At 36.1% G+C, this 9,933-nt stretch overlaps 1 protein-coding gene across 3 annotated transcripts in view; it reads right to left on the reverse strand.

Annotated features, from left to right (window-relative positions):
* Positions 1-797: 797 nt before the first annotated feature.
* Positions 798-9,933, reverse strand: part of LOC118739040 (nuclear hormone receptor FTZ-F1) — a 628,268-nt gene continuing 619,132 nt past the window's right edge. For all 3 annotated transcript variants that reach the window (XM_036470137.1, XM_036470138.1, XM_036470136.1), the window contains 5 exons: positions 7,968-8,024; positions 7,687-7,885; positions 1,761-2,019; positions 1,602-1,702; positions 798-1,435 (listed from right to left, as the gene is read on the reverse strand). In XM_036470137.1, coding sequence (XP_036326030.1) covers positions 1,286-1,435; positions 1,602-1,702; positions 1,761-2,019; positions 7,687-7,885; positions 7,968-8,024 — 766 coding nt within the window. In that variant the 3' untranslated portion in view covers positions 798-1,285. The remainder of the gene's footprint in view (positions 1,436-1,601; positions 1,703-1,760; positions 2,020-7,686; positions 7,886-7,967; positions 8,025-9,933) is intronic.

Consider the following 9,933-nt stretch of genomic DNA (forward strand, 5'->3'; position numbering starts at 1 on the left):
GAACGGCTAGCGAGCTAAATTTAATAGTACGTATCTCAAATATTTTGAGACGGAGAATTCAGAAAAAATTGTCTCGTTGGATAAAAAAAAGTACCTTGATTTTTACAATGGGCTTCACAAATAGGCGGTTTAAATTTTGTTCTCTTTTTTCTGAAAACAAGGAACCGAAGAACACTTTTTAATTTTCATTTTATTTGAAAGTTCATTGCATGCTGTTTTTAGATCCAAAAAAGAAAGAAAATCAAAAATTTTACTTTCACAGGTAATTTCGAAGGCCTCATTGAATAACAAATTACCTTGATTTTAAGAAAATTTTTGAAATGAAAACAAAATTAAGACCGTCTATTTTTAAGTAATAAATTAAACAAAAAATAGTACAATAAAAAATTTTGAGCAAATAAAAAATAGTAAATAAAATAAAAAAAAAATCATTAAATAACTTTCACCCACAGCACTTCCTCATCGTATTTGCTTAGATTTGCCACCTTAATTTTGCTTTCTCTCTTTGTTTTAATGGTAGGTTTGCTTTGCTTTAGTTTTTTAAATTTTTTTTTTTAATAAATTTTTGTTTTTAACACATTTGTTTTTTTGTTTTTTTTTGTTATGTTTTGTTACTAAATTTAATGCACATATAAGCATGTGATTTTAATGCTTAACAATTTAAAATATACATATTTCGAACACATTGTTTGCTGTGTTGCTTCTTCAAATCTTCTTTTGTATGCTTATAATACAATTACATACATTTACATATATTTTAATATTAACCTATATATATATGTATATATCTATATATTTTTAATATAATAATATGAATAAACGCTTAAGCTATATCAATATACATATATATCCATTTTAAAAATATATTATTTATCTTTGCTCTGCCTAAACTGCCTAACCTTAAACATACATATCAACGCGCTCGTCATTTTCTACGTTTCGTTTTTACATTCTGCAGTTAAATTGCAAGTGTGAATGGTGATAACGTAAAATCCAAGTGCTACGAATTACCTTTTTAATGTAAATATATATATATATATATATATTTATATTATATACTTTTATCTTAACTTCCCAATTTTTTTGTTTATTTATTGTTTTCTTATTACTTTGTTTTATCTAAAAGCCAACCCTGGATTATTTCAGCGTCATTTGATAAAAAGCCAATCTATATCGTCTCCTGCCGCATTTGAAGCGCTTTCGTCACATTTTACACGCGCCTGCTTTCACGTGTTCCAACACACATACAAAAATATGTACAAACATTTCATAGCCCTTTTTGTATTTATGCTTTTCGTTTTGCATGCAGCATTTCCATGAGTAGCGTCTGTGTGGGTGCACTGCCAGCGCAGTGTTTCGAATAGAGATGGTCTTCGCCACGCGAGGCCATCGCATGAATATCGGGAAGTATGCTGAGCAGCCTCCGAAATTTATCCTACGCAATTAAGAGCGAGAAAGATGAAGGGATCAGTAAATGGGTTACAAAAAAAGCCATATATAATATAGAAGAGCTAAACGATTTTTTTTTCATGTTGCCAAAAAATGTGACTATTTACATCCCCTATGTGGGCAACAATGTATACAATTTTCCTTGCACTTACCGTCACTGATGGATAACAGGTGAGCGTGTAATCCAGTAGCGCTGCTTGCACATTCTCTTGCCCCTCCAAAACGGTCTTCTTGTTGACAATGCCACGCACGTCTGTTGAAATAAATGATTCACTATATGTTTTTTGATAAGCCAAAAAAAAAACACTTACCTGGATTGAGTAGTATTAGGAATTTCATACAAACATAATCGCCCATATCGAATTTAAGATCTTGCAATCGATTTTGCAGCTCATTAAAATAGTCGGACAATTGCGGTACACCCAGCAGACCCAGCCAAAGTAGATTGAATACTTGACCGTTATTCAATTGCGTTTCATCGGGTAGGCCATTGTGTATTCGCTGATGCAAATGATCCAGCACAAGCATATCTGACCAGGAATGCTGCAGCAATTTCATTTGATCATCAACCTAATGGGGAAACAAAACGAAAAGTTTAGTTGATTAGATGACTTTTAAAACATACTATTGTGACAAATTAAGGAGGAAAAGGATATATGGGACAAAAGTCACCAAGTGTACCGGGACAAATTTTATCAACGATTTTATTGTTGTTGTTGTTGTAGCGGCCACAACAACCCCTCCCAGATCGGCTAGTATATGAGTCGTTGTCGTCAAGCTAAACTAACGGAATACCCAAGAAGTGTGCATCCTCAGTGGGGTCGGTCCATAGGGACAGAGGCGTTAGCTGTGGGGGGTTTTGTGGGTATGCAAAGAGATGTTTCCAGTCGCAGTCCAGTATCTCTCCGCCTGCCGGACGCCCATTGGGCACATCTTCGTCTAGTCTGCTCAGGTATGAGTTCAACCTGCTGCAGTAGCCAGAGCGAAGTTGGGCTATAGCGGCCCGAGTCTCCCGAGCCAGACGAAGCTTCGTCTCGTTCACGTCAGGTGGTTGTGTTTCCAGAACGGCATTCACAGGTCTGGAGTCTACGTAACTTGAGACCGACTCCCTGTGAATGCCGCTCTGACTTTCGATATGCTGTCGGGTCCATAGGTTGCTGTATGCATCTCTGGACCTCGTCCGTCGGTCGGGATATGCCTTCTGCCATGCCTTGACGAGGACTCCTCTGCAAGCCGGTGTCTGTTCGGGTGTCCACGTCTGTGGCTCCCTACTAAGAATTGCTTGCAGAGCATTGTGTTGTGCTCCCTTATGGGGAGCATTTGCGCCTCGCCATGCAGGTGATGTTCTGGGTCGTTCCGAAAATCTTCCGCAAAATCTTTCTCTCGAATACTCCAAGAGCCGCCTCATCGGATGTTGTCATTGTCCATGCTTCTGCGCCATATACCACCACGGGCATGATCAGTGACTTATAGAGTGTGGTTTTCGTACGTCGAGAGAGGACTTTACTCCTGAATTGCCTACTCAGTCCAAAATAGCACTTGTTGGTTAGAGTGATTCTGCGTTGAATTTGGATGCTGGCATTATTCCCATGTAAACGAAATTCTTCACTTTCTCTAAATTATAACTGTCAACAGTGACGTGGATGCCAAGACGCGAATGCCCTGAATCCAACTTAGAAAAGGCAGAACAGACTTCGCGGTTTTTGTTACGTCTGGTGCTTCGTAATTTAGAACCGGCCGGCCGATTGCCTTGTATGTTACCAGCAACGTTTCTTTATCTTTGCCCCAGCAAAGATTAAGCTGTGTAAAAAGTAGGCTAACTTTTGACTTAAGTCCAAAAAATGGCTTAACTAAGTTAAGTTTAGTTGGAGAAACCAGCCCATAGAATTTGTTCCTGGTACCCTGGTGGATTTTTCCCCATATATCTTACAGAGGCTTTCAACAAATACATATACATATATTGGGCCTTATGCATAAAGAGTGAGCTTAAACTCAGACTTGAGTGATCTCAAGCTATTGGATTTGTACTGAAAATCGGGTCGTAGCTTAAGCTCACTTTTTATGCACGAGGCCTATTAAGTTGAGTCTCAAGTTGATTTTTGCCGAGATTTCGGACGATACATATACAATGGAAATACCATAATTTCATTCTGAAGAATGAGTAGGCCACTAGCATATCGGAGTTAGAACAAAAGAATTTTAAAGATACATATGTATATGTACATGTGTATAAGTGTGCGCCTACTGCCTACGCTGATAAGCTTAACCAGTGTCCTCCGCTTATTGAATCTCTTTTCTGTGATGATCAATACTGCGCCTAAAAGATACTACATATCTTTAAGAACGCTGTTGAAGTAGCTAAGGTTTGTTGGGGATGAGTTCGTAGCATAGTGGGTTCACATTTTCTTTTCTTGAATTAAACCCGTCCTATTATTCTGAAAAATGCTAGCTTAATCGACAATATTCCTAGAAAATACCATATTTTGTAATACTATCGCGATAGCAATCTTTTGTAGTACTTAAGCAAGAGTTTCTATCGGAAATGTGGTGGAAAATATTAGCAAACATTTTGATATCAACACTAATATTTCACGCATCAATAGAGCATTTTTGCAGTAATCGCTTTTAAAGCTGAGCCCTGCAACAGGAAGCGATCATCTCAGTCGTGGGGTTCTTGAACAATTTGACATAGCTCAATGACGAAAGTCAAAGGTGTCGAGTGATCATAAGCCTGCACAATTGCCAAACTGCAAGTGAGCCGCTTATTTTCACCAGTGGCGAAGTTCACGAAGCTATCGAGAAGCCATAAACACAAAAGCTACTACACTCGGTGGTATATTCATGATGATGTTGAAGCATGTGCCCCCATGGCTTCTCGATGGCTTCGTAAACCAATATCCTCAATTTCTCAATGACCTCATAATATTTGATATGGTGTAGATTTCGGAGCATCATTATTCATACACTATTTCTCCATAGAAATATAGTTTTCATTCTATTACCTAAAAGTGAAAGGGTCCATTTTTTAATCGTTCTGGAGGGAGAAAAAATATATGTAAGTTTCGCATTATCTGTCTTTCTGCATCAAAAACAGACGACGAAGAAGATCGCAGTTAAAGTTGAGTGTTATAATTGTGCCTATAACAAGGTTGGATATTGGCATCGTCGCACAGTGTATTGTTTCCACATTCTAGAAAATATTAATTACATTATTTTATGTCGCCAAATTTTAAAACAACGTCAACAACGTTTTTAGAAATGCCTGCTAAAGACGAAACAATAACAATTACAAAATATAAACCGAATCGATTTGGAAGATTACCGAGCGCAGTATTATCTAAAATTGTATACTTAAAACTGAATCTCAATGTTTAATTTGTTGGCGTTATGTGATTTATGCAACAATTGCTAAAATACCATTTTGGTTTAGGTATGTTCTTTTTAATGAATATACATTTTTGGGATTTTAGTAAACTAGGACTGAGTATTTCATGTTAAAGTAAAACGATGTTAATTTAGATTTATTTTTAGCAATTTATTAATTTCATTAGACCCGCAAACTCGTTATCTGTTACTATTCGATAAAGTTTGTATCTCAGTTTATTTACCACTCCTCTTTGACTTTAAACAACACAATTTTAGCTGCTGGAAAGTGCAGGTTTTAATGAAATTTTCATTTTTCAGGCCTACTAGTAATTTCATTTTCTTCGAGTAATTTATTGGAATTTCATCTCGGCTGAGACAAATTCTTGTATTTCCGCTTTAAATAGAGAAAGCCTAATTCATAACCTTTCTAATAGTATCTCACTTTTGTAAACAGAGCAAGGAATATTGAACTTAAAACGGAATTTCGTTGACCCAACTTGATTTTTTATCGATATTTTCCACGCACATAATTAAAAAAAAAAAAATATTTTTAAGTCCATTTTTGTCAGTTTATAATTCATTGTTATAGGGAAATTCTAAATATCAATTTTGGGCATTGTTTGTAAAAAGCTTCGCCTATCTTATAGCATACCTTGTGAAAAATTTCATTAATCTATCTTCAATAATTTTCGAATTACAGAATTAAAAGCAGCTAGATGGGTAAAATCTTACACTGTGCGTCGGCCTGAGAACTAGGGACAATAGTGCAGCATTTTGCAGTTTAGAAAAAGAAGCGAAAGAGGTTGGTCTGGGAGTGAACGAGGACAAGAGAAAGTACCACCTGGCAACACATAAAAAAACCTAGCGTTTGCAGTAGCGAAGGACTTTGTCTACCTATGATCCAACAAAAACACCACCAATAATGCCAGCCTGGAGATAAAGCGAAGAATAATTTTTGCCAACAGTTGATACTTTCGGCTCGGTAGGCCATTGAGAAGCAGAGACCTTTCTCGATGAACAAATACTAGGCTATATAAATCTCATCATAACCGTCCTTTCATATGGCGCAGAAACATGGACGATGTCGAACAAAGATGACAAGCCTCTTGGGGCTTTCAAGAGAGCTATTGTAGGCCAAATTTATGGCCCTCTTCGCGTGGGCGACGAGTACCGAAGAAGAAAAAAAGATGAAAGAACTGTGTGACAAGGACATGGTTAAGCACATAAAAATACAACGATTGCGTTGTCTTGGCCATGTTGAATGTACGTATGGACGACATCGCTTCGGCGAAAAGATGCTTCGACTGGGCACCCATGGTTGGACAACAAAAGAAAGTGCCCACACGAATACAACGGAAGGACCAAGTGCAGAAGGACCAGTTTGCAATCGGGAAGTACAACTGGCGCTAACACAATAGCGACGAATGGAGGGATCAGTGGCAAAACGATTTTCAGACGAAATAGTTGACTTGGATGTCGGAAGCAACGGCGCTTCGACGGTCGTTTGGTATTTTGGATTTGGATGCCTCTTCTTCTTTTCCTTTGCTAATAAGGGAAATATATCTTAAAATAGATTTTTATAACGTTCAGAACATTCCATGAACCGAACTCGAAAACTAAGAGTTCAGTTTAACATTTTTGATTGCGAAAAGTTATGGCGCTTAACGCGTTAACACTTAAAAACAGATTTAAGAACCAATCATCAGCATTTTCGCAGCTCAGCTTAAAGCGCACAACCCAAGCGCTTTAATTTAACGCGCTCTTTTCCTCGACACTCGCAGCAAAGAGAAGCTTCAATTGCTAAGAGGAGCGCGGAGAGCAACGCGCAATAACAGCGCTTACAACACGTGCGGGCTGGCAACTCGCACTGCTGTGCCGTGCCGCCAGGTTTGAAATCAAGATTTTCTTTCGCAGAGCGCCACACTCAATGCGTATATGTGCTTCAACGGTAACGCGTTTCGTTAGCTCATCGCCGCAGCCCCAACCTCAATGCAATCATTGGCATGGACGTCTATGGAGATGTCGGCGGCCGCATTTTATTGCGTTTGTCCATGAATGTGCTGCGCGCACCCGCTTACAAATACATATAGAAAATTTAAATAAAATAAAAATAATACAACACACACATACATACATGCAACGGAACAAACTCGCAAATCGACTTGGTCGTTCCAAATTGTTTGTTGCTGTGTTGGTGAAACCTTTGTGCAATGTGTGTTGTTGCGTCATATGAACAGCATGAATTGACTATAGCCGACTTTTGTGGATAGTGTGATTGTGTGACTGTGTCTGTCCGTGTGTGTGTGTTCGTATGTGTGTTTGTTTGTTTGTATGTATGTTCGGTTCACTTCGTTCAGCTTTGGTTGGTAAGTAGGTCAGCCAAGCAATCAGTCAGTCAGCGAGCGAGTCAAGCAACAACAACAGCAACAACAAACTAAGCAACAGCAACAACAATAGCGCCAAAATGAGCTAGCAAACGAAATCGAAACTTAATTCAGACTTAGTAAGTGTGGTTGTTGCTGCCATTACAGCCTTTTTAGCTGCCTTTTTGTTTGTTTCTGTTGTCGCTACACGTCCCTTACAACACCATCACCCCGCGCCTTCAGCCTCTGACCTGTGTGAGTTTACATAATCGCTATACGGGCGCGCGCGTACGAAAATCACAGACGCAAAAGCAACCAACAACGAAAACTATTTACAAAAAAAATCAAAGCCTGAAATGCCAACAACAAATTGACCGTGGATTACGTAGCTTTGGCGCTTGAGCTGTGCACTTAATGGCTGGCGTTTATTTTAAGCTACACTTTTGGCAATTTTTGGCTAGCAGTTTCGCTGTTTCGCATTTGCTTTTTGTCGCGCCCCCTCTCTCACCTTAAGATCCTTAAAGAAGACAGTGTTTCTAGCCCAATCCACTTGTGAGAACAGATTCTGATCCAACACTTTGCACATCAGCTCGAAGAGATCAACTTCCACTTGATTGTAGGTTTGTTTTTGTAGCAACGCAAAGAGTTGTGTCTGCCATTCCCGATCGTCTATCGATTGCACGAAGTCGCGTATCATTGGCGACACCCTGTACGATGAGTGTGATGAGAAAATAAATGCATTAAAAATGTGTCCATAAAAGGTGTTGAGGCAAAATTTCGTTAACTCACCTAAGTGGCTCGATGATGGAGTCAGCAGTGCTTGAAGGATGCGTACCGGTGTCGAAGCTTTAATTGTAGAATAGAAATATAAAAAATTATAAGAAAACAAGTGAAAGATTAAGCGCGGCACAAGGCTTGAAATTGGGTGAATGTTTTTAACAAATCAAAAGAGAGGTGCGCGTTTTTTTAGGAAATTGTAAGCTCAACTTATTTTTTATGGTATAATAATCTGGCGCACAAAAAAAGGAGAGACACTCTTTGAAATTAGTCCCAACAAATTTTATGAAAAACTTTTAGTAAAGAATTTAAAATTAAAAAAAAAAATATATTCCAAAAAATTTAGATATGGATTTGAAAAAATATATTTAGTTTTTGTTTTTTTTTCAATTTTAGTTAATTGAAGTAAGACAAAGTAACTTTACAAATGTTTAGTAAATTAAAAACCGGTATTTGGTTATGTAAAACTGGAAATAAAGTTTTGCAAATAAAAAACTTAACATATGCACTTCAGGCAATTTAAAACAGGATAAAAATTTTTGATATAAAAAAAAATTGGATACAGCTTTTTGGTAATTTCAAAACTGGATGTAAATTTTTGGTAATAAAAACTGGAAATATTTTTCTGGTAATAAAAAATTGGAAATACATAATTTTTTGGTATCAAAAAATGTGAGATAATTTTTTGGCTTTGCAAAAATTGTTGGTCATTTGAAAATTAGAAAACTGTTAGATTTTAGGTTTTTAAAATTCAAAATAAATGGTTGTTATTTAAGAAATGAGAAACTATTTGAAAATTTACATAAATTGGTAAATTAAGAATTAAAAATTGTCTTTAAGGAAAGCCGTAAAGTTTTGGTTGTTTAAAATAATTGTAAGTAACTTAAAACTATACATACTTTATTTAATAAGCAATGGACATATTTTTTGGCAATTAAAAACTTAAATAGAAATCATAATTCCGAAACAAAATTTTAATAAATATAAAAAGAAAATTATTAAAAAAAATGCTGAACCTGCTGTGAGATGAAATTCCTATTTTGTGCAGTGTTATCAAGAAATATGTATAAAAATTTAACAAAAATAAATAAAAACAATTACATAGTTAAAACAAAGAAATCGAAAAGATTTTAATCGGGACTGGAAAGCTAAATTCGAAGTTGTAAAAACCGTTAACCATAAAATTAAAAAAAATGGATATCGAAGTCCAGGAAAGTAAAATCGGATAGGCAAAAAATTAAAAAAAGAAGCGCGCATATACAAATTTTGGATTACCGAAATGGCGATACGCAGTACAACTTTATGAACTGTTACGTGTCAAATATTAGGATAACAAAAAGCAAAAACTGAGGGGAAATTCTATTAAATAATTAAAAAAAATTAAAAATTACTCGCACGTCAAGGAAAAATGTAAATTTTCTACGTTCTACGAAAATTAAAAAAAATTAAGGGTCGCAGTGTTTGGATTTATTTATATGTACAAGTTTCAATAATATATCAAATTTATCAGATTTCAAGTATAAATTTTTTCGAATATTACGATTTATAAAATTTAAATTTTTTCAAACCCTGGTAGCAACTTTTATTTTGCTTGAATTTTTGACAATTTTTTTGTGTCTTAATACAAAAATTTATATTTTTAAGAACTATCCTAATATATTAAATGAATTGAACAGTTGTCTCGATTTTTGATAATTAAAGACTTTTTACAACCCCAGATGTTTTTAATGAAACTATAATCAGAAGCAGACCCGCTTTCGAAAAACTCTTGACAAAATGTTTCATTACCCCAGCTGTACCTCTCACAAAACTTTTCCCGACTGCTTACGATTTTAAGCATCTCAATTCTTTTTTTTTCGTTCAAAAACAGCCGCAGCACCTCTCAATCATGCGTGGTAATGAAGAGATATGGAAGGATTGATGATGTGCGTTTCATGCATCAACAACGTATGTATGTAATTAGTTAAAGCTAACATTT

Source organism: Rhagoletis pomonella, unplaced genomic scaffold, assembly GCF_013731165.1.
Source record: "Rhagoletis pomonella isolate Grant_MI unplaced genomic scaffold, Rhpom_1.0 Rhpom_scaffold_00005, whole genome shotgun sequence".
NCBI classification, from domain to species: domain Eukaryota; kingdom Metazoa; phylum Arthropoda; class Insecta; order Diptera; family Tephritidae; genus Rhagoletis; species Rhagoletis pomonella.